Source organism: Thalia democratica, chromosome 1 (assembly GCF_965202585.1).
Source record: "Thalia democratica chromosome 1, ktThaDemo2.hap1.1, whole genome shotgun sequence".
NCBI lineage: Eukaryota > Metazoa > Chordata > Thaliacea > Salpida > Salpidae > Thalia > Thalia democratica.
This window is the reverse complement of record NC_139165.1, coordinates 79,990,479-80,015,437: the sequence shown is the minus strand read 5'-3', so window position 1 is coordinate 80,015,437 and position 24,959 is coordinate 79,990,479. Positions and strand designations below refer to the sequence as shown.

General features: G+C 29.4%; 1 protein-coding gene across 1 annotated transcript; it reads right to left on the bottom strand.

Annotated features, from left to right (window-relative positions):
- Positions 1-7,458: 7,458 nt before the first annotated feature.
- LOC145839971 (uncharacterized) lies at positions 7,459-17,893 on the bottom strand. The gene is made up of 14 exons (XM_082947254.1): positions 17,619-17,893; positions 16,385-16,480; positions 15,956-16,122; positions 13,472-13,708; positions 11,363-11,589; positions 10,822-11,057; positions 10,489-10,609; positions 10,342-10,408; positions 10,146-10,194; positions 9,162-9,365; positions 8,747-8,824; positions 8,477-8,530; positions 8,149-8,407; positions 7,459-7,928 (listed from the first exon to the last, which is right to left on the bottom strand). The coding sequence occupies exons 1-14, from the start codon at positions 17,891-17,893 to the stop codon at positions 7,743-7,745; spliced, it is 2,256 nt and encodes a 751-aa protein (XP_082803380.1). The 3' UTR covers positions 7,459-7,742.
- Between the last annotated feature and the right edge of the window lie 7,066 nt (positions 17,894-24,959).

The window sequence follows — 24,959 nt, the reverse complement described above, 5'->3', positions numbered from 1 at the left end:
ACTACAAGAAAAATCCGTAATGCTTAATGAAAAAAAAAGAAGAAACATTTACGGTTAGTTAATGCATATTTAAAGCTCTTTTTTAAATAGTATCGACAGTTAGTAAGCCGCACACATCATTGTCTAATCTCAAGTTTTTTTGACTACAGATGACTTTGAAAAAATTAAATTTCAAAGGTTGCATTAAAACCGTTAGGACTGTTGACGATAATAAATAACTCAAACAATATAATACTGAAAACTAATACAAAAGTCTCATTTAAAACTTTAGGACTGCTTTACGATAACAACAAATTGTAAATTTAGTTGTTTGAGTTTGAATAAATTTAATCCTTTAGTCATAACTTAGATTAATTTTTTAATGGTTAAAATTTGGTGTGAAATAAATATTACAACTATCTAAGAGATAGTTCAAGCATATTTCCCATGTGAATTTCAATTCGCTTTTCAGTGCCATGCTTATAAATGGTTTAATTAACATTACTCGTGGCTTCACTTTGCTAAAATATTATTTTTTCGAAAGAACATTCATTTGAGGTTAGTTTAAACTAAACATTTACTTTGAGCTGTTTTATACATATACATATTAGAACAACTTTATTTTTTACCTTTTCAGCACTTATTATTTTAAGTATAAGTATAGTCCTGTCTGAAATTTATTGAACTTGATTATTTTTGTTGTATTTATGTTAACTAAATCATTAAAAAATAAAATAAAAATGCGCAAAACTCACAGTACTTAAAAATTGCGCTCTCAATAAAAAAGCGACGAGACGCGAAACTTGCCGCGGATGCCATCGTCGTTAAGCTGAAAAGTTTAATTAGATTATTTGGATTATTTCTTCGATTAATCTTATTTTAAACTCATTCGCAACTGAATACGATTAAAAACAGCTGACAAAGGCTAATTGCTGCCAGTTATTCTTATAAGCTTATTACAAAAAAAAAATTCTTAGCAATTAGCTTTTAACTTTGAAAGGCGTGTTTAAAAATTTTACGCATTTCACCCACGAGACAGAATTGCTCGGCTTTTAATTTTACAGAGTTGATAAATTACAACGAGAAGTAAACGTGTACCGACAATTGCTTCGTAGAAGCATATGAAAATTTAAAGGTTGTTTGAAGGTTGTAGTGTTTTTTGCTTTAATCCAACATCATTTGTAACAAGCTTTATTCAGCAAACAAGTAAAGAAGCGCTTTTACAAATAGTTTAGTTCAATAAAATACAACCTGAAGAGCCAATTGAATTGCCCAAATAATCCAATATAGACAAACAGTCTTTATCAACTATGTTAAGCTTACGAAGACACAAAAATTAAACAAAAAATAACTAGTCAATAGCTTAAAAGTAAAAAAATCGAAACAAATTTATCTGTTTTTTTTAAATATTTTTGTTTACCTTAAAGCCGATATATAACATAAAACGTGCATTTAGTGTATTACCAAAAATACCTGTCGTGTCTTAGCAAAGTACTAAAACAATATAAAATTTCATAAAAAATTTGCTTCTTTCTGTCTTGTGTGTTTGTATTTGGCATCAAACACTCATTATAATGAGGTCAAAAGAGGCACAATTTTTATCTGCAAGCATTCGTAATCCATAAGAACACTGGAAGTTGTCAATGTTGACAGTTATTTTGCTAATATGAAACATATCTTATATAATAACACAAGTAGATAATATTATTACGAGATAACGTAAGCTTTAATTTAATTTACAGCTTTCATACATATGGTAGCAAGGCTTTGAACAAAATGCAACAAGTTTCGTAGGTTAAACATACTTTTAAAGGTCGATTATACCGATACTTAAGCTGGTGAAACGTCAACATGATTTTAGTTTAAGTCTGTAAGTTGCTAAGTGCAAAATTTAAGCTTTATATTTCTAAAATTTAAAACTAACACCAATTTCATTCCACGGAAGTATCTTTCATGGCTAGTTAAGTAGGGCGAAAATGTCATTTAATCTCCCTTTTAATCAGATGCTGTTGAGATTCAAGTTTGAACCGTAAACACGGTGACATGTCGTACTCGCAACGAAATTCTTTGTCGCCCGTTTTATTCGATAAGAGTAGCAGTTTGAAGGATTGATAAGCAAATAGATAGAACATTTTTTATGCAATGTTTTAAGCAGATTGTTTTGTATAAATGACTTTATGATTGCTACTCTAAATGAAATAACTAACTGAAAAAAGTATTTTTTACTTTTAAGAGAATTTGTTTTCAATTAATGTCAGCAACAATATAATTTTTCTTTTTTGTATTTTTCAACTTTTTTGATATAATTACTTAAGCTAAAACTTAATTTTGTTAAACTCATACTATTGTTTCTATATCTAGTACTTTTCAATGTTTTTAACAAATGCAGAGCTGGTCATCATTATTTATTAGAAATTAATTTTGAGTTTAATTAAGATACTTTTTTTATAGTGAGCAAAATCATAACTTTAGATTTAGATACAATTTTCATAAAATATTTTATTACTATCTAGTTTTTTCAATTGTAAACTGTTAAATAAAGTATTTGTTGAAGTTAAAGCAATAATTTTGACCAAAAACATGTTAAAATAGAACAATTGGTGTTACAACCTCCACTCGGTTACTACTGGTAACAATAGGGGATTAGTGACGAGCGACAGCGGAAGTTGTTGTTAGGGGTGATGACATATGTTGCTATGACGTCATACCGGAAGTGAGTTGCGTTGAAACCAGATGATGATTGAGTTGGTTGTTGCTACGACAATGAATAGTCTAACACGCAATATCATGAAAAAAAGAAAAATACTTTATGTGAAAAAGCTACTAGATTAAAAAAAACATAATTATATTTTCTGTATTATACTTTAACTCCATTAAATAACTGTATTCTTAAGCTAAAATTTAATGTAATTATTTAGAGCTTTATTATAAAATCTATGGTCGAGTAAAAATAAAAACTAAAGTACAAAATTAAAAACCCTACTCAAAAAAAAACAAAATATTACTGTTTTTACCTAAAAACTTTAAAAAATTATGCAATAACTTTTAGTTTAAGCTAAAAGCTTGCTTTAAAACCACGTACAAAAGTCTGTTTCATTTCCAGTTCGTTTAAAAACAATAAAAACATTTTTAAGAAAACCAGCGAGAGTAGTAAGTTAAGAATTAGGCTATTCAACTGTTTAATTATTCTTTATTGCTGAAATAAAGGTCATTTGATCAAAAGGTCAAAATAGTCGGTAAAAAACTGTTTAATATATTTACGGTTATACAAGCTATTAACTTAGTAACAAGTCGTATTACATGGTTACAATATCGCTGCTGATTAGTTTCTGTCGCCATGGTTACGAGCTACGAACCAGTTAATCTCCAATCAAATTAAGCCGATAAGCAATGATGACCTTTGCGGCAACCAAGGTGGCATGGCAACAAGGTTGTCAAGCATTTTTGTAGAAGTTAGTTGGCTGAATTACCGTAAAACTACTGACGTCTACGGGCGGTGACTGATGTCTGAAAATTACCGCTAAATCGTAGGAGGGGCAAAAACGTTTGTAGAGATATAACTAAAGTTTTAATTTTTAACTTTGACAAAATTTATTAAATTTTTACATTAAGGATTAAAAACTGTGAAAAGCTTTTAATATTGTGTGAAAATACACATCAGCAAAATAAAAACAAATTCATTAAGACTTTGTAGAGAAGTTGGTGGTGAAATAATAAGCAAACAGTTTACTATTGCTGGTAATAGACTCTATAGTGCTAAATATATTTTACTTATATTACATTTGTATGAATTTTTTTGGAATCTCCTAAGGTATTTAAACTTTTCAATGAGAGATTAGAAAAGTTGAAAAGAATTACATTCTTGTTTTTGGTACACCTTTAAAACAGAACTACACATAAAACTATGCTTACAAGTTTTTCAATAATGTTTGCAACAAAAAATAAAATAATTTACTGTAAAAGATAAATTTCAAAAACTATTTTAAATTTCAAAAACCTCATAAATTTGCAATAAATCAAATAAAAAAAACCTAAGATTAATCAAATTTGTAAAACAAAAAATTTTTTTTTTTAAATTCGGCACAAAAAATAACAAACTATAAAATGAGCGACTTAAAAAATCTCAAAAAACACGAATTAAAACTTAGGAGTTGTAAATTATTAAAGTAATAATAAATTACACTTTTGGTTTAAGACTGTTTTTACCGTGGATTCTTAAAATCTAAAGCCGCAAACTAGCGTTGTGTCAACATTGGAAGCGAAAACCACAAAAAAGCTGACTTGCCTCAAAAACTGTTTATTAATCAGCAAACAGCTCTTTATCTGAGAAATTTGCTTGTAATGCGTAGTGGCATAAAACGATTTGCGGTGAAAATTTATATTTGATATTTTCAGATAAAAAAGCGAGCTTGAAGCAATTAAGGTCGTTAACAGATAGGTTTAAATAGAAAATAGGGATATATTTTTTTTTATCTTTTGTGTTTTTTTCATATCTTGTTTGAAACAAATATCCTTTTAAATTAGTTTTTTTTTCAAATCTCGACATAGTTCAACACTAGGGTTTTAAAAGTTTTCGAAAGTTTAGGGCTGTAGAAAATATGTGGTTTTTAAAGGCTTACGGTTTTTTCAGACAATTTGTCAGCATGTATTCTAATAAAGTGGCAAAAAGTCAATTTAAAAAGTCGACGAAAAACTATGTGGTTCAAATACATCAAAAAACATTCTTGTGTATAAAATTCGGGCAAGATTTTTCTTTAAAAATCTTCAAAAAATTGCTTTTTGCTCAATCAATTAATAAAAAGCCTAACTAGTTATTTTATATACCATAGTTTTAAAAAAAGTCATTTTTTACATTACCACCATTCAAGTCCCAACAACCCTTAATCAATCTGATATTTATTTTTGCAATTACGTTAAATTCCAACCTTCTTGTTTATTAGCAAGTTGACTATTAACTAAATAGAGAAAAGTAATAAGATTTGAGATAGAAGTTTCAATGCAAAGGAGAAAAAAATTACGTTTTTGTTTTACCGCCGCAACAAAAAAAGTCGTTGGTGTTTTTTATTGGTGTCGCGAGAGATAACTGATTTTCGCTGCTCGTTGAAACGCAAACGTCTTAGAAATTAGTCATGCTAGAAGCTGCTGTAAATTGAAAAAAAAAATTAAATTAAAAATTGCTACAATATTATTGATTTGTTAAACATTTTAAAATGGCTATTTTTTCAAACTTATTTAACTTCCTTTTTAGACAATTTAACTTTTTTATTCGTTTAAACGAAGCTAAATACGCAACATAAGTCTAACATTTCAATTGGTATCTAATTAATGACTTTAAAATTTTCTGAAACAAATATTAAATTGTTAGTATAATAATTATTTTTAGATACGCTTATTTTAAAAAAATCAAAACCTGATATGAATTAGTTAATAAGTATAGTATATATATTTAAAATTTAAGGCTTTAAACTTGTACACAGTCTTTTACCTTAAAAGCAGTAAAACAAAAATCAATCAGTTTTCAACTAATTGTGGATTAGAATTTTTTATTAGTAAACTTAACATTTGTTCTGATAGAAGTACATCGAATTTTTATAATAACAAAATGGAAACCATGGAAATAATTCAAATTTTACAAATTTTAGCGAACACTTCAACTACAAAGCATAAAAACGAAAGTAGGCAAGTATGAAAAAATTGCATATTTTAACTTTAAAGATTATTGCTTGCTATGTTAATTAACTTTTAATATATAATTTAAGAGTTTTTTTTAAGATTAATTTAAATAACTTGCTGCTTTAACTTTAGTTGTTAAACTACACAATATACAAACTTTTTAGTGAATTAATATTTATTGGGGCAAGAAAATAATTGAAAATCCTCGCTAAACTAGCTTCAAATGCGTCAGTTTGCAAACATATTGAGGGCTTTCTGTAATGAGGGCAAGTGAAAAATTCCAGGTTTAATAATGCAGCGTTACTTGCAACAAGGCAGGAAAAATAGTTTTCCTTTTCACTTCGACATCAATTACAAAAGCGTTTGAATTTTTTTTATACTATGGTGGAAGTTGGTGCTATGTAGTTAAAAATAAATTAAACAATATTTTTTTTGTTAAAGTTGGTATTAATTTAAACCTTTTAACGCCGTTTAATAAGCTTATTTATAAATTCTTTTGTAATTTTCAAAGTTAATTTAGCTACAACTTTTTGTTTGCGTACAGTAAAAATCAATCACTTTTTTTTTTTTTAATTAGCAAGGTGTAATAAAATCAGCCTGAAGGAATTTATAGTATAATTATTTTTCTGAGGAGATTATAAATAAAATAAAAACAAGTTTTAAAAGCTTAAGAATTTTACTTAATAACCTTGTAAATAATTTAATATAAGCTTTAAGATCCAAGTTATAGTTAAACCGCAAACATATAACAGAAAAGCCTTAGTAGTACAATTAATTCCCAAAAGATTGTTGGTTTACTTTGTTTAAAGTTTACTTCAGTTTCAATTTCAAATCACTGCCTTATAAGTATCCGTGCTCATTAAGCAGTTTGACTTTGTTCAACTATTTTTAAAAATTTGCTTCGTTGTAAGATAATTTTTGTATATAAATAGTAATTGATTTCCGCACTACCGTTGTCATTATACTTTCTCCATTAAATCTAATTTTAAATTCTAAGTAGATTGAATAATCTTTAAACTTCAGTGCCATAAACATAATTTTAAAATTAATTTATTAGAAGTTTTATTATAAACAAAGTTAAAAAAATAAATATTTTTTATTTTTTAAAACTTTTAAATTTAAAATAAAAAAGGATTATAAACTATATAACACAACAAAAAAGCAATATGTAAATTTTAGTTGTAAATATAATCTCAACAAAGTTTGGTTTATATGAAAATTTGAAGTAGTTCACCTAATCTTAGATTAAACAAAAATAAAAGAACACTATTACAGTTATTATTTTATGAAATTTTTACTTAAAAATAATTTGTTGTATTAATAGCATTTTAAAACAATTTCCCAAGTTCTAAAGAAACTTTAGAGTTTTATTAGACGTTTCTACTGCAAATGATTATTGTGTTCTGCAATTTATATATTGTATCTAAATACTAAAAACGCACATTTTTTTTAAATTTTATTATAATAAAAATTTTTCTTCAAAAATACAAAAACAGTTTTAGTAGTACATAAATTTTTACAGGCAAAAAAAATTTTAAATTTAACCAATGTTCACAAAATTTGTTCATAAAAGACTATTTTGTTTTAAATATTAAAAGCTTAAAAAACTAAAAATATATTACCTTACAGTAATTATCTATTAATATATTATTTGTTAAAAGTAGAAATACAATTGAATTTTTGTATGAAATTATGTTATTGCAAAACCTTGTTTGAAAATCAGTCATTTGTAGAAAAATTAAGTTTTTTTTAGTATGTTGAAGTAAAATATCATACAAACTTTAGACTTATAAATTTTTTGCACATAGAAAAACCAAAAGTTGTCGATCTGGTAATAAAAAAAAGTTAATAAACTTATGCTTTTTTTTTTCAAAGTATGCTTTTAGTCAGAAAAAATAGAACATGGAGCACAAAAGGTAACTGCTTTTAAAGATCGTCGGTCAAAAATATTCTTCTCCTAATTTGAGGTCTGACAAAAAGTTACTGTAAAATGTTTTTTAAAAACCTAAAATAATAAAAAAGGTAAAGCCGTGTAAGCAAAAAGAGACGTTAATTTGCACAGTTGTTAAGTTTCAATCTCGGGTTTTACCCTAAATAGCAAGAGGTGAGGAAGGTGAAAAGTGAGCTTCGAGGAAGAAGAAGTACGACCCCAAGTGACGGTGAACGGAGGAAATGAGGGTGTGAGCGTGACCCAGTTTCATTTGCAACCTGCTCAAGCATGACTCCTCCCTAATGAACGGGAGGGAGTGTCCATTGATGCCGTTGTCAAGAAAGATCTGTTGTCATGGTTACTATTTAAAAAAATGTAGTTTTGTTTCGTGTTGTAAAACAAACAACAGCTTTAAAATTTTAATTTAAACACGATTGAAGTCATTTTATTTTTAAAGTTTTAATTTGAAGTAAAAATATGTGTTACTACGTAAAAATTTAACTATACATAGTCTTAAGAAGGTTCAAACAAAATGGTGTATTTATAGTTACATATATTTGACGCACTTGTTTATATTGCCCCAAATCTATTTCGTCTAAATACTGACCGACTCTATCACAACTCCATTTGCTCATTTCATCAGAATTTTTCAATATCCTTTCTATGGCAGTTTTGTCAGCAGACATGAAAGATGACCTGTTGTTAGTCTCACTCGGCAGTGAAGCATTTTTTGATGAAGTGTGAGACACAAGTTTAGTTTTAAGCATTGTTTTATCGGTCTGAAGGTTAAAGTTCTTAAAAGAAGCGCCTTCGAAAGTGGAATTTCTGTATAACAAAACAAATTTATATCATTTTTAAATACATAAAGTTATATCTAACGTACTATTAACTTACAAGTCAAAGAGTGAATGAAAAATTCTCGGCTTTTTTGTTTCTTTTTTAAGTTTTCTGAAAATAAAAATATTGAGTTTTGTATAACAAAAACATTTTTTTATACACTACTGCAGAAGAGATTATTCTTACCACTTAAGCTTTGAAAACTAAAAGTTTTTTAATTTTTTTTTATCTAAGTGATACGAAGTATGCATTTATGTTTTTTTAAACTATATCTATATTAATATACAAGTATTTTTATACTAAATGAATTGTACAAAAAATACTTACATAGGAACGCTACTTGGTCTTTTTACAATCTTCGGTATTAACTTTTTAACAAAAGTTTCATTTTTCTCGTTTGATATGCTAAAATAAAAGTTAAAAAATTAAACCTGAAAAGTGTTACGTTGTATGCTTTAACAGATATCAAGTTAGCTTCAACAGCCATATTGAACCTAAAATTGAGTATATGTTATTTAGCTTTATAGTTAAATTTTAAGCCGTATCAGTTGATACTAACCATGCTTTAAAATAATTTATTTTTTTAATAATATTAATGATAATAATTGAAAAGATATTTTAACAAATTCAAAATAGGTTTTCAATTAAAATCAATCTTCGCAGCTTCTTAGATAGTTTTTTAATTAAAAAAAAGATTTAATTAAGTTTAAAATAATGTTTTTATAACTACATAACTGCTTACTTTTCTAAAATTTCAGCATTGTCTTTCACATTTTTTAAGTTGATTTTCTGACGTAATTCAAAAGATTCTAATTCTTCTGATTGTCTCATTTCTTGTTCTACTTGAGACTTGCAATTTATTTTAATATTTTCAAGTAAATTTGGCGCCAATTGTCCGAATGCAGCCGTCATGTTCTTTACAAGATTTGACTGATCCTGCATCAATCTGTAAATAAATATTTAATTAAAAAAACATTATAAAAACAATTATAAAAAACTTATATTTCATTATAAGTAAGAAAAAATACTTGATAGTTTAACAAAGCATCTTGTTGTAAGAGAACATGACTTAATTATTTTTTGTCTAAAATTGTAACTTTAAATTACATATGACTAGATATAAATAAACAATTTTTTATTCTCATAATGCTTTGCCAGTAATAAACTTAAAGTGATTACAAATTAGTCCGCTCAAATAATATCTATTTAAATTTAGTAAATTAGTAAATTGAAGTATTCAAAATGTTTATTTAGCAGTATATTTGGACAACATATATGTAACAAAAATAAAAAACTTTTTTTAAAATTTTTAAATGTATTTAACAATTTACTAAGCTAAGTTAAAACTTTTTTTTCAGTATAAATCTAAGTATCAGCAAATTGACTATTTAATTATACAGTATTACAAAAAGTCTGTCTATTTTTGATTATTTCAATTAAATCAACTTAATACTTTTTTTGAAAACATTATTAAAATTACTTTTTAATAACAGCTGCTCGCATAGCAAAATAAGTTGGCTTGAACAAAAACATTAACAAAAAAGTCTGCTTCTACAAATTAAGACCACAAAGAAATTAGATTTAAAAATAAAACGACTGTTTGTTAAAAAAAAGAGTTATCTGCGCTTAGATGTTGACGGAAACTTTTACTTTGAACAATTTGCTGTTTTTTAAAGGGCAACTGTGAGCAATTTTACATATAATAAAATATAAATAAATTACTTACTTTTTATAGTCGAGGTTGATTGAATTTTCGTGTAAATTCGGCAGAAAGCCTAAAAAATTCTGTATTTTAGTATTGTAAAATCTTTAAGCATATATAGTTGGTCTAAAATTTTATTTTAAATGTAGTGCTAAAATATATGCAGGTTTCAAAATTATTCATTACTTATTTTGTGTGTTCAAATACTTAAAAAACGAACCGTTTTCAATTTTTGATATTTTGTTAACAATTGGATGTAATTCGTTTGCTTCTTCGTTTAACATATTCTGCAAAAAAAAAGAGTTGTAATTTGGTAAAAATATTATTTATGTATACATATTTTTTCTCTATCTGACAAACTCCCAACCTGATTTTGTTCAACGTTGTGTGATCTTTTTCTAGAAAATGTATCTCCGTTTGCTGCAGGACTTTGAGCTTTTTTATCAATCGAACATGGAGATTTTCGTTGCATTTGCGACTGAGAAGCTCTGATTAAAAACTCTGTTATTAGAGACATACCCCTCAACTACGTAAAACTTTATCTAAATTACTTTGTTTTTAATGTTATAGTTATTTTAAATTCATTTATTTCATGGAAAAAATACATAACAAATGTATAAGTTAAATTAAAGAGTGATAAAAAAGGTATATAGATTGGAAAGATTAAAAAATTATTTAAATGAAAAAATTAACAACAAACATTTTTCTAGACGGCAGAACGCAAGTGAAAGCGGAATTTCTCGTCTCTGATTCGCTGATTTTGGCTAGCAACGGCGAGTTGTCGAAACCCATCAGTGAAGAGCTGGGCAAGTTGCTTGGCAACGAAACCAACGGTTGCCATGCAGTGACGTCATCATGATCTTCCCGCTGGTTGTTGATGGTGGAAGGGAAAACATGGCTTATTTTATTTGTGACGTCATCTTCAGCAGAACTTGTCTGTTTGATATTTTTGCTTACTTTTAAAAATTTAGAAAACAAATCTATTGTCTTGAGTAATTCAAAATTTAAAATCTTAATCATTCTTATTTGACCCTTGGTGCTGTTTTTTTCTTTATTTTTTATTTATTTTTAAAAGTAGAATCCTTTATTTTTTAAACTTTTATTTTATTCGTATGGAAAGCATTGTCTTTTTGTTACTTTTTTATAAGACAAAATTTATGTTAATAAACATATATTATACTATGTTAAAATGAATAAAAGATCATTGTGGTTTAAGACTGCTACAAAGTAAATAGTCTCACCCTGTTTTGTTGAGCGAGGAAAGCAATGTTTTTCAGACACCATTCACATTCGCATTCGTTCTGATGATGAATGATCACCGATTTTGACATGAGAGCTTTCAGACTCTTCCCGTGATGTCTAATGCTCCTCTTCCAATCCTTGGCAGTCTCTCTCCCGCTTATCGCTTGGAACTCGTTGGGGTGCATCCAGCTCTGCTTGCCCCCCAGCTCGTACAGAATTGACTTGCCTGAAAAGTTATAAATGTTTAGTATAAATGTTTGTTTTAGCAAAATTTGTGTACTATTGAACAAATCTAAGATTTTTGTTTCTTTTAGTTTTGAATTTAAGATTATTAAACGCACTGATAAGGAATTGAATTTAAGTTTCAACAAAAAAAATGAGATCAAAACAAAAATCTGTCTTTCTTAAAACAAGCGACTCACAATATTTTTGTACTAAAAGTTAAAGTGAAACGCGACAGGCTGCTGATTATTAAATGAAACGAAAAGCGTAACTCGTTTTATAAGTTTGTAGTTCTCTCATTTCAAACTCGCACCAAGCTGGTTTTTATTGTTTAATAAACTTGAAATAACCACCTACTCAAAGTTCTAAAACTTTTGACATATTTACAGCATTTTAATTAAGTGAGCGCTTACAACTAAGTTGTTCATTTTTTAATTTTATCCTTTATTTTTTATTATGCCACCCATTATAATCACGAATTTTATAGACTCATTGATTGCTAACAAAATAAAAATTGTCAATTTGATGAGCTTATAAATTTTTCAAATGATAGTAAATAAAAAATGTTAAAGTAAACTAAAATACTAAAGTTCTAAGAACTTTTCATGCTTTTATGTAAAGACACTAAGAAATTAAAAAAAAACTTGCTTTGCCTGTTAAGTTTAGATCGGTTGAATTCAAAATTAAATGTTGAATAATACCTTAAGCTACTTATTTTCTTCATTTTTCTTTGTAATAAAGCATTTAAAATTTTTAGGTGAAAACTTTTTTTTATTAAATCATTGAAATTTAACGTATAAAAATAGAAAAAATATAAATACAATAATACCATTAAACTTCACTCTGTTTTGTTTTACGCAAAAAGATAATTCAATTTACAGATAGAGACGGCACTCCGAGCAAAAATCGACTTAAACATGAAAAAGAAAACTTCTCTAAAAAATCACGAGCGGCCGTATTCAATGGAATTTCACGTTCTGGTCAAACAAACTGAAAGAAATTAAGGCGAAACATAAGGAACAGTCTGCGTTGCGAGAAAGTAATTAAATTGCAACGAAATACTTTTTGCGCTCGTGATTTAACTCGCAGTCTGCTTTGCAACCTATTTAACTGTGAGCTGTTGTCAATTACAACATATTTTAAGCAAAACATGCTGTTCTTTTAAGTTTTTTAGTTTTAGAATTCTTATAGGTTTTGTTTAAACGGACTTTACTGTTGTTGATAATGGTTTTCTTAAAATACGAATATTTTATATTAAATATGATAAAAAAAAAATATCGACACAATGTTTATGCATACTTAAGACAAATAGATATAACAGCTATTACAAATATTTTGCACAAATGCATTATTATTAAAAATTTTTAATACTTACATTTTGGTAAATTTTAAAATTTATTATGCTTAGGCTTTGTTTAAAAGACAATTTAGTTTTTATAAAGATTTTTTAGTATCTTTTTTGATTAAATTATTTAGAAACTTTACAAGCAACACAATATCATAAAAGACAAAAAAAAATGAAAACTTGATTCTTGTATACATTAAAACAAATTACTTTTTAATTTGAACGAAATTATAGTTTGCTATTATGAAGCAAGAGAGTTAACTAGAAAAGAAAAAAATATCCTATCTATTCAATATTTAGCAGCTTTAAACATTGCATGTTCATAAAACACTAGACAAAAATTATTTTAATCTGATTTAGTTTTATTTTAATATAGATGTACTGACAAACCTGTCTTTTAACTGTAAATAATAATTTCATAAAATCTAAAGTTTGTCTAAACTGTTCTAGTTTATAATTTGTTATTTATTCATATATGCATTAAGTAAAAAAAATAAAAATTTAACATCAGATAAACAATTGTTTAAAAACATAAACCCACCTTTGCTACCCTGGCTGAGTCTTGCGATGTAGAGGAGGGCATTGTTGTCGCCGCAAGTCACCTCCAAAAACTCCTCTCCTCCTTCGTCCTTCTTCACTTCCACCTCCGAGCTGCTCACGTGACCTTTCGGTAGGTTCACCGTCCACCTGCAACCCTCCGTTGCCACGTGGTGATGACTGGTTGCACCTAACAACCGGTTTTGAAGTCTCATTTTGCTCATTGAACTTTCCATCAAATCTGCGGATGTTTTTAACTTGTATTTAAACAGATTTAGATTTTAAGTTTAAATAAGTTTATACATTGAAATTTTATCTTTCTATAAATAAACTTATGTATTATGTCAGATCAAAATACACTTTCTTAAGCTTTATTGCTTGTTTTGGTAAACAGTTTTGTTATCAGACTCAATTGTAATAATATTAGAAAATGAAAACCTTGAACTATAAATTTTTTGAGTGTGCAGCTAAAAGTATTTACAAGCAATGTATTATTATAAATACTCACCGACGACAGTTGCCTTTCAGTTTCAATTAACTTTATGAGATAAAAAATACAGAGTGAACACTCGCAGGATGCGATTTAAAATGAAGCTGGAACGGAAAGGAAGCTCGTCAATCGATAAATTAGACACGCAGCCAATGGTGACCTCTAGCAACGCTTCTATCGACGAAGGTTTCCATTGGCAACACACAACAACGCAAAGAAAAAGCCGAATAGGTGAGCTGCAATGATGTGACAAAGAATTAAGAGCGGCGATAAAAAGAAGCAGCGACAGCAGCAGATAATCTCGAGCAGAAGGAAGCGAATAACCGTGACTAGTTTTCAATGATTGTAATTCGATGCTGCCTGTACAAACGGAATCGAATATTTGCGGTGTTAACGCGGGTGCGTTATACAAAAATTGACGGCACTTTGCGAAAAAAAAAAGAGAACGCCGCTCGACGATTTGTGCCAATCAAAACGTTTTTACCCGCCGCTCGTACGCCAAACAACGTTCGCTGTGACGTCATAATAATCTCTGTGTCAAAAGTGCTCGCTCTCTTGTCACACAATAGGCTTTCCAGCTTTCTATGGTACAAAGCGCCGCCCGACAGCTGACGATCGAACGACGAGAAGCTTTTATTCATTATTTATCGCCGCGCCAGATTTATATTCGCTTTTTTACGCTGCGGCCGTTTGAAACTCTCTCTCTATTGAGACGTGTGAGGTGAGTGGTGCGAGAATAATTACCGCCGAAATTCACTGAATGATTGAACGGCAGATAAAAAGCCGACTGAGCTCGCCGCGACACTTAGAGCTTTTAGCTGATTTCAGAGGCGTGTTCCGTGACTTAACGCTTTTCAAAGACACATCGCGAGACAAGTCGACTTTTCAGCGTTTTAAAAATCCTAGCGAGGTGCAGCTTAATTAGTAAGGCAGTAGGTAGAGGGTTTTGCAAAACCTTTTAGCAGAGAAAAACTTTTGATATTTTTATGCAGGCTTTTTTGCTTACTCGCAAATTTTTCTGTCATTAATTTTTGTTGTAAGCTTTCTCATTTTACACATCTAAAAACGTTATTTAAGAAGTAAGATTTATTAGAGGCACAGGAACTTCTGACTAGATCAATATATTTAATTATGCTTCACATTTTTTGTATTAAAAATCAAATCAAACAAATAATGATTTAAAAAACAAACAAAAAAGGCACATCCTTAATCCTCAAATACACAAAAATTCATCAACATGATGGCAGTCGTCTACATTGACTTGTGTGCAAATATCGCAAGCAGTTTTTTGTTTGTAAACCGCCAACAACAAAACAACAAGAATATTTCTCGCTGTTTCTCGTCTGAAATAACTAATCACCTTCTCTATACACCAGCGTTACGCAGGGTAGGGTTTCATAGCGCTGAAGATTAGAACAAAGGGGAAGATCAACGCTAATCCACGGTGTCAGGACTTGGCACCGAAGTTACTGAAATCAGCTTTATATAGCAATCAAATCTACTTTGAGCCGCGTAGCACCTAAGCACGTGCGAGTTTGTAGGATTGATAAGTTGAATTTAAATTTGTTGAAACATCAATGCGCTTGTTAAAAGCTCGCGAACCCGTAAAGCTTTGACGAGTGTAAGTTAATATGTGTAAAATTCGCTTATATATTCAAGTGCTCAGTGACATTTATATATATTAAAAAACTGATATACTTTCTGCAGTCGTTAATGTCACAAACAAATTCAAGCTGGAAAAAGTTAAAACCATTGCTTGCTTCAAATTATTTTTAAAGAACATAATTAAATTTAACAGCTGCAAAATTTGTTCATCATATGCAAAGTTAATGGCCTTTTTACAACTTTTTTTTAGAAAATCCAAAATAAATTAAAAATAATTTTATAAACCGAATGATAAATATATTTAGAAAACATTATAGTAAATATAAATGAAAACTTTAGTTTCGTATTGGTTTTTTCATCGTGTGCACACTATACACTTTAACAAAAACTTACTGTTGTTGTTAGGAGTAACGACTCTTTTTCCGTTGCTACTAACAGCAGTCGGGGACTGCTGACATTCGGCAACGAAAGTCGGGGATGACAGTTCTGGTGATGACGTCATAGCGGAAGTTGATCTCTGTTGCGTGGAAACCAGCTGATGATGATTGAGCTGGTTGTTGCTGTGTAAAAGTTGAGAATCAGGAACAAAATAAAAAGAACAATAAAAATCTAAAACGGTGTTATAGTTAATTACTAAACTTAGTTGTATCAAAACTGCAAACTGTTTATTTTGAAAAAAAAAATGAGTAACAAAAATTTTTTTTATTGTTATTAAGTAAAAAATCAAGTTAAGTTAATGCAAGTGAAAGTTAGTTTTTTATCTTAAAAACCGATTAAAAAACGCTTTATTCTAATTATAGTTTTGGTAATTTATAACTTTACCGTGAAAACGTTGTGTTGTCGAACATTGGCATATAAGGAAACGGCAACATATTTTCTTGCTTTTTGTTCAAGCTCATCAGGTTTAAAATTTGTAACCTGAAAACTTTTAGTTTTAGGCAATAACAAACTTAAAATCTGCTTGTGTAATTTTTTAAACTTTCATTTATGATAAAATCAGTTCATACGAAAGGTTGGAAAAGAACAAAAATCGAATTTATTGTTTTAAAGATGTTTTCGCTTGCAAAATATTCAAATACTAAGCAACAACAGATAGAAACACAAATTAAATAAAGAGAAGTTTTTGACACTGTTTTGAGTACATAAACTAAACGAAAGGGAACTTTGTTTTGCAACAGCGTACCGGTAGTACAATCTTATTTTACATTCAATATTTTTGTTGTTACAACTAAACAAGTCAGCAGTTTCCATAGCAACCAGCCACACATGCGGCAGTAAAAACACATCCGACGAGCCCAACACGTCACCATGTAAACAAGCTCCTTAGCAACGGTTGCCAAGTTGTGGCTGCAATGAAGCAGATAAACGCTTGTGGTCTCTCGCTTGGCAACCGAGGTGGCATAACTGGGTCGTCTCGCTTTCAGCACTTCCGCAGTTTTATTAAACAGCTTCGACGAAAATCACCGACGTCTGCGAAGGCGGTTTTAAGGTCCCTCCAGACGCGGTAAAGTAAACCATATGTCTATAGTTAAAACTTTTTTCACAAAGAAAAGCTTTTTGATGGATTTTCGAGGTTTAGTATTTATAGTCTTTAGCAGTGTTGTTTTGAAAGACACAACTTTATCAGGTAATGTTACTTTGAAGTTATTAAGTTTATTATTGTCTTAAAAAAGTTCAAGTATAGTTACTAGTAATTTATATTATTTTTTAAATAAAGTTTGTGCCCGATTTAGTTAATCAATTCTAACTTTTTTTCCAGATAAGTATAAACGCCTGTAGTAAATTTTATGATTGTTAATAAGTTTATTTGTTTGTTTTTTGACCTGTAATATTAGAGTGGAAAAATATATTTAAAGAACTACCACACAACAAAGCTAAACAATAAAACTTATTTCAAAGCAAACATTTCTTAATTTAAAAACATTAGTACAATTTTTCGAAGTTTTAAAGGATTACAGGCAACGTAATTTTAAATAGGTATTTTCAGCAGTTGATAAAAAGATATTACTAACTTTTTGTTTTACTTAGTTATAGAATAATTTGTTTAAATACTCACCAGTTAAACTGATTTGGGCCTCCTAATCTTAGCGGGTCGTACCCGGAAAAATCACCACCTTTTTGCTGCTTAGCCCCATTCATCCCACCGAAGTTAGAGGGAATTTGCGGAAATCCCCCAGGAAACGGGTTACCAGGCAACATGGCTGCCGGGTTGTTAAGCATCCACATACTGGCAAGGTCGGGTTGAGAAAAAAAATCCCCGAACTCAGCACCTGATTGGCTTAAAATTGTCGATAAATCGGGAGAAATACCCGGAACTGCTGAAGAACCCATATTTAGAATTTTTTTATTTAAACTAAAAGTGTTATTTTGTTATTAAATACCTGTAAGTGATTAGTAAATGTTTGTAATTTAAAAAAGTATTTTTCGCATGCTAAACCTTATTTCTAAAACATAAACTTTATAGTTTACAAAAAAAGCAATCTGCTTAAAATTTAGTTTTTTAACAATTTTTATTATGATTCTCAGTTTTATCCTGTTTCTATCAGAAACAAAAGTACTAATGTCTAATTTACAAACAAGTATTATTTACCAACAAATTAAAATAATATAAAACAGCTGTTGTTTTGAATTTAACTAGAGTAGTTCATAACATATAGTAAATTGTAAGATATTTACTAAAAATTGCTTTAAAACCATGTGAAAAATGTTTTGAAAAAGTCTTACATTATTAACAAAAGATATTTCTTTTCAATGTATTATTCTTAACGCCTCTAACCTAAACACTACCTAAACAAAAGCTTATTCAAAACTTTTAAATTTTGAATACTACGCTTACGCTTATTTAGTGATTAAAAGAATAAGACACCTCAGACACTTTTAAAAACAATATCTAATCACATCTAACCTCTTTTAAAAATATTTTTTTGGAAAATTATAGCTCTTTAGACTTTAGACAAACGCGCTCCTCTCATCATCTCGTTACCACGGCAAACGACTTCGACCGTTGTGACGACCTGGGAGGAGGAACCGTGGAAGACAGATTGCGATCAGCTCCGTTGCCTGACAACAGGTTAAGGTGATGCGGCAACAACTAATTTAATTTCTGTTGCGGTTACAAACCTCGGACCTCGGCGAAACGGGCGAAATCATGTTAGCAGAAGCGCGCTGTGCAAACACCGCAATCGCTTTTCTTTGTTTGTGTGTTTGCAATAAAACACGCAACCGAAAACACACCGAGCGAAAATCACCGCCCCTCTGCTTTTAAAGCTTTTTCTTCTTTAAAACGAAAAAAAAAAAGCGACGGCCTCTAAAGAGCTTACAATTAGCGAGAGAAGAAATTAGCGGCGCGTTGTGTGTGGTAGCTGTCTGTTAAAGCGATTTGAAAATCGCGTGTTATGAGGTTAGCGGATAAAGAAGCGAGTTGAAATTAGCGATGTCGGCGACAGATTTGCTTTTTGTTCGGAAACTGAAGTGAAGGCGACAGTTTTCGGCATACCACTTGTCTGTCTCGTTTTATTTGTTCGCCTTCCCAAGTAATTTCGACACGCTGATTGTTTTTTAAATGATTTCTGATGGAATACCGCGTGTGGAAAGTGAAAGAAATGCTTGCCACCAGCTAATAAGAACTCAAAAACTTTATTGTTTGTTAGAAAAGTAGTAGTTTTTATAAGTAGACTATTCAATAATGTATTAGTTAGAATTAAAACAATTAAACGTTAAGCAAGTATATGAGTCTGCTTGTTATATGAGCATTTTTAAAAGCTTTTACAAAGCGCAAGGAAAAAATAAGTTATCAAAGAAATCAGTATGGCTTCTGAGAGCATGCAAGTGGCCATCAGAGATTATGACTTTATGTAAGCCAACTTCCAAACGCAAGAAAAGTTTCTATGCTGCCAGAAAAACGAGTTTTTTAGACGGTTGATAATTCGGCGTCTCTTATTAGCGACATGTGAGGAGCTGGCTTCACTTGGAAGCCATAAAGAGAAAGCTCGAGTTCAAATGATTCTTCGCCCATCATTCACATACAACTTGCCCTCACTTAATTTCGCTGCTTCTTATCGCCGAGATTATCCCCTTTCGCTTTTATCACTCGCAAGCTGTTGTCACTCGTTAAACTAGGGAAAAGGCAGTTAGCTGCTGAGATAACATCGCTTTGTGCGACGGCACAGCGCTTTAAAAAGGGGGGCGATTGTGAAAGGTCTCTAATAAAATCTCGCTGGTTTTCTGGATGCGTTGTGTAATTTCGTTGAGATTTTTGAAGAGCCCGCAGTCCAACAACCCTTTAAATATTTTTACGGCTCCGCTAAAAAAGGCAACTTTTTCTTCCTTGATTTTTACGCATACTTTTATTTACTCAGTCTACTTATTCGATGCATAATTAATTTACAATCTTCGTTTGTCTACCAATGAACATTGCTAAAAAGTTATAGAATATAAATGACAAAATATTATAAAGCTGTTAGTTTAGGCTTTTAAGTAAAGGTATTATAAACATTCAGTTTATTAAACAGTTAGAATTAGTTCAAAAAATGTATATAAATAAAGATGTCAATTAATTTTGTTGTTAATAAAATTAGACTTTTTAAAATTATCAAAAAACTGTTTGCTACACAATGTCTAACTGTTTTAGTATTATTTTATTTTAACAATTAGAACAATTGTTTTGTAATCATTTATTTTATTGATAAGAGGAGCTAGTATTTATATTTCGGATACATCAATTATTAATAGTTTACTGTATAGTTTTTAATCTAACACAATTTCAGAATAAAAAATGATTGTTTGAATCTATAAAAACACTTTTTTAAATCAAATTAGTTGTTTAGTTTTCATTTAATTGATGTTGAAAAATAGTTTAAAAATTTTAAATCTCGTTTTTTAAAGTAGTTACAAAAACTGCAAAAAAAGTATCAAAATATTTTAACTACTCATTTTAAGTTCTTGTTCATACTATTTATAAAACAAAAAGTATAGTTGATCGAATTAACTTTACAAATCTAAACCTAAACTTTCAATCAACAAAAAAAAAATAAAGTAACTCGACAATGTGTTTCAAATAAAAACTTTTTAAACCAGCAAACAGCTCATTAACCGCCAACCGCGGCAGAATCTAGATTTTTGAAATTTTTGAATTTTGTTGAATTTTAGACCTGAAAAATGCGTTTAAGTTGTAACAAATTGTTTAAAAAGAAATTTTGTTTTGCTAGGTAAATTTGCCGTTTTATCTCCTTAGTAGATAAAATCTGGGGGGAGATGTAAAAGTATTTACCTAGTTTTAGTTATGTTTTGTGTTACAGACTTTATCATTCTTGTAATTAGTTTGTGAATAAACTAAACCAAGAAAGATATATTTATTTAAACTTAACAAATCTAAACCTAAACTTTTAAACATCAAAAAACATATAACAAAAATAACTAAACAATGTGTTTCAAATAAAAACTTTTCAAACCAGCAAACTGCTCATTAACCACCTACGAAAACAGAATCTCGATATTCAAAACTTCGACAAGCTTCCAAAGCTGCCGTCTCGCTTTGCTTCTGCTACAAAATTAAAAGCTTCTGCTCGTCGACTTGCCGTCGAATGCACTTCTTTCCGCCGCTCGCCTCTCTCCGTGTCGCCGCTCAGCAAACTTTTAATCGCCGCCGCTGTTGCTCGAAAGTGAAAAGAGAGAGAGAGAGACGAAGCATCAGATCACACACGACCCTTCAACAATGCCGCCACCCCCACTTTCGTGCCCGTGCGACTGAAAAGCGACTGCCAAGCTACGAGGGGTCGTAATTGTGGGGAGGGACGCAGGAAGCAATAACCTCGCTGTGCGCTTAGTGAGGGGAAAAATTGTTTTTGCTTATCGGTTTTTCATTGTGCTTTTGGCCGACTTCGCTATTTTTCTGCGGGAGTTTTTTCCGGGTAAGTGGCTGTTTTTTTTTTGGGAAAGTGAACAAGTGTGCGATACTGTTTAGTTTTCAAATGTTAAAAATTTTAAGATGGTTGTTTAGTTTAAAAGAGTTTGCATAAGATTGTTGTATTTTTTTCACTTTTTGTTTCTTTCATAAAAGCGACTTGTTCAAGTTATAAATAGTTAAGAAAAAGTCACCAAGAAAACAACATAAACTTTTCAAACTAAAAAGCAGTGTGGCAAGACTTTTCCCTACTTTCGCTGTTCAGCCATCAGCTTGTGACGTCACAACGAGCAATGCATGACCCGAGTTGTTCGTGCAATCGCGCGCTCGCGGAAAACGTCATAAATCAAACTGAAGCCTCACTGGGATTCTGCGTTCAAATTTTTAAAATTATTTCCCCAAGGAGAGATAAACCGCTAACCTCCAGTACATTCAGTTACGTGCTGGTATGTAACCTATTATTAGCGATTGAAAGTACTCACGCTGAATATCTTTTCACAAATTTCGATGTTCGATGATAATTAAACCGCGAGGTCGTTTGGTTTTGCGCCATAGTCGACAAACTGAAGTTAAATTGCGTGTAAAAGTAGTTCTAAGCTCACAGGAAGCAATAACCTTGCTAAGCGCTGTTAGAAGGGAGAAACTTTATCGTCGCTTTTTATTGGCTTTCTTAGTGCTTTCGGCCGACGTCGCTAGTTTTTGACGAGTGCTTTTTCTCGGTAATTGGCTGTTTTTATTTTTTCGGAAAGCGAAGAAGTGTAAAGACAATGTTTAGTTTTAAAGTCTTAAAAACTTGGAGTTGGTTGTTTTTTTAATCAACTTGCAAAATAGACGTGTAAGTTTTTATTTTATTTATTTGTAAACCTTTTTTTATAAGCGAGTTAGTTTAAATTGTAGATAGTTGAAAAAATTGTCAAAACTAACATTTGTAAACGAAAAAAAAAGCAGCATTGCAAAGTTTCATTTCTTTCAATCGTTAAACAATACAGAGCAGACACCTCGAAAGAAAAAAACGGATTACAGAGCAAAAAAATAAACAGAATATAATTTTTTTTTGGAAGTTTTTGCTAAAACAGTGTGTTACAAATATTGCAAACTTACCGTTCAACCATCTGCTTTTATGACGTCACAATGCGTGACCCATACTCTTTTTTTTCGGTGGAAAACCGATCGCTCGCTCGTGGAAAAACGTCATATGAGATTTCGCGTTTGATAGTACTTCCCCTGAAATATTTCCCTAAGGAGAGATAAACCGCTAACCTGCAGAGCATTCAGTTACATGCTGACATGCTACCTGCTATTGGTGCTTCAAAGTTCGGTGGTAATTAAACCGCGAGGTCATTGAGTTTCGCGCCATAGTAGATAAACTGAACTTAAATTCCGTAAATTAAAATTGTAAAAATAGAATGTAATATTGAGAAAGTAGCGGTTTAAGGAGGCAATTGGGAAAATCGAGTTACGATTCCCTCAAGCCGTTCTGGTTAGTAAATGTTTTAAAGCGCGCTGCAGTGCTAACATATTTCAGTTGTGATATTTTATTAGCTGATTGAAGCGGCTTGGTTTTGTTAATTATATGTGTTTTGTATGTGATTTGTGAAATCATAATATGTTTTGTATAGGTTTTTTACTGAGCTTGATTACTTTTGAAGCTTTAATTAATATTACTGTACTACTGTAATTCATAAGAACTTCTTTCAGGGATAGTATTATGTGAGTTGCTGAAACTTTTAATTTGTTATACTCAAACAAATACTTGTTTTATATGACATTTTCTTGTTTAAATACCAACAATTATAGAAGTGTCCGAACCATTAAATAGCAAATATATTATATACTCAATGATCTGGTCATCAGTAATAACTGTGATTTAAATCTAGCGGTAAACAACATATACTGTTATTAAAAATATTGTTGTTTTATTTCACGTTTGTTTATTTATTTTAGAAAGATGGAAAAATTTCATTTTATTCAAAACAAATTTGTTAACTTACGTAAAATAAAAACAAAAAATTGTTTTTTTGTATATCTCATAAATAAATTATATAGTTTTTAAAAATTTACTTTAGAAGGTTTTTTTTGATTTTATAGTTGTTTAAACGAATTTTTAGATTAAGTATTTGTTAAGAGCTTTAAACAAATCTTACATTAATAAATTTCTTCTTTACTTTTATTTTTAATTGCATAGGATAGTGATTTTTAAACTTTTTAAATTTCGTAAAGTTTATTACTCAAATAAAAAATTAGATTGTTTTAACTTGGTGGATAATTATTTATTTCTAATAGTGCTTAAGTATAATCTAGTTTTAGTTAAACAGTTAAAAGACTTAATGAAAACTATCGAAGTAATTTTAAAGCCGAATACAAAACTTATTTAGAAAAAATAGTCTATGAAAAATTTTCATTTGGATACTAAAATCCTTTTACTTTAAATATTTTTTTATATCTAAAAAAACGTTAGAAACAGACCATAAAAATTTCTTACCGATACTTAACTCATAAAACTTTTAAAATTACTTTATTATAAAAAAGAGTCGTAAATATAATTTTATATTAAATTAAGATTTAGTCAATGTTGTTTTTTTAATGTTTATATTGTTGTTTATAGTTATTTTTTTAAACTTTCAAACAAAAACAAAAAACTTTGATAAATTTTTAAATAGATAAACAAGTTTAAAAATCTTCTTTTTACAAAACTAGATCATACTCACAAACAAAAATAATTTTGACCAATGTACACTTGTTTGTACAACAGTTTACATTGGTTCTGTAACGACAGTTTGTACATGAGTACATACGGAAAAATAAAACATAAAACCTATTATTTCGTTTTACTCACCGCATTTCGAATTTATTAGAAATGTTCAGTTAAATTTCCCTTCATTAGAAATTTAAATCACTACAAGTAGTGTTCTTTTATTTATTTGTTTTCATGTGAGTAATAACAAATAAACTTAACAAAACTAAATTTTTCTAATGCTTGTTTTGTAAACAATAAATTTTGTAAACAAGAAAAAAATAGGAAAACTACTTATATTTATTTTTTTTAAACAGACTATTCCATAATAAAGCATCAGTTGATTAAAGACAAAAATAAATATTTAGTTTTACTAAATTAATTCAAAAAACATAAATTTGAATTTTTTATTTTGAATAAGTTAAGAAGTATTTCAACGCATTTTTATAAAATAGACAAACTAGACATACTTTTGCAGTTTATAGTAGATTACCTTAAAAATTTAACGCTTTTATATTATTTTACGTCTTATCCACTAAAAACGCGATATTTTAAGTTAAGTTTTGTTACCGAAAAATTTATGATTGGTTTATTATAGTTGTCATAGTTTCACAAAGTTCATAATGTAATTATTATGTGTTTTTTATTTCTACAAATTTACCTTTTTTCTGTGCATTTTAAGTTATTAAAATATTAACAAAAGTTTGTATAAAAAAATATCAATAATTTTTGATTTATTCAAATAAATATAATTAGAACTG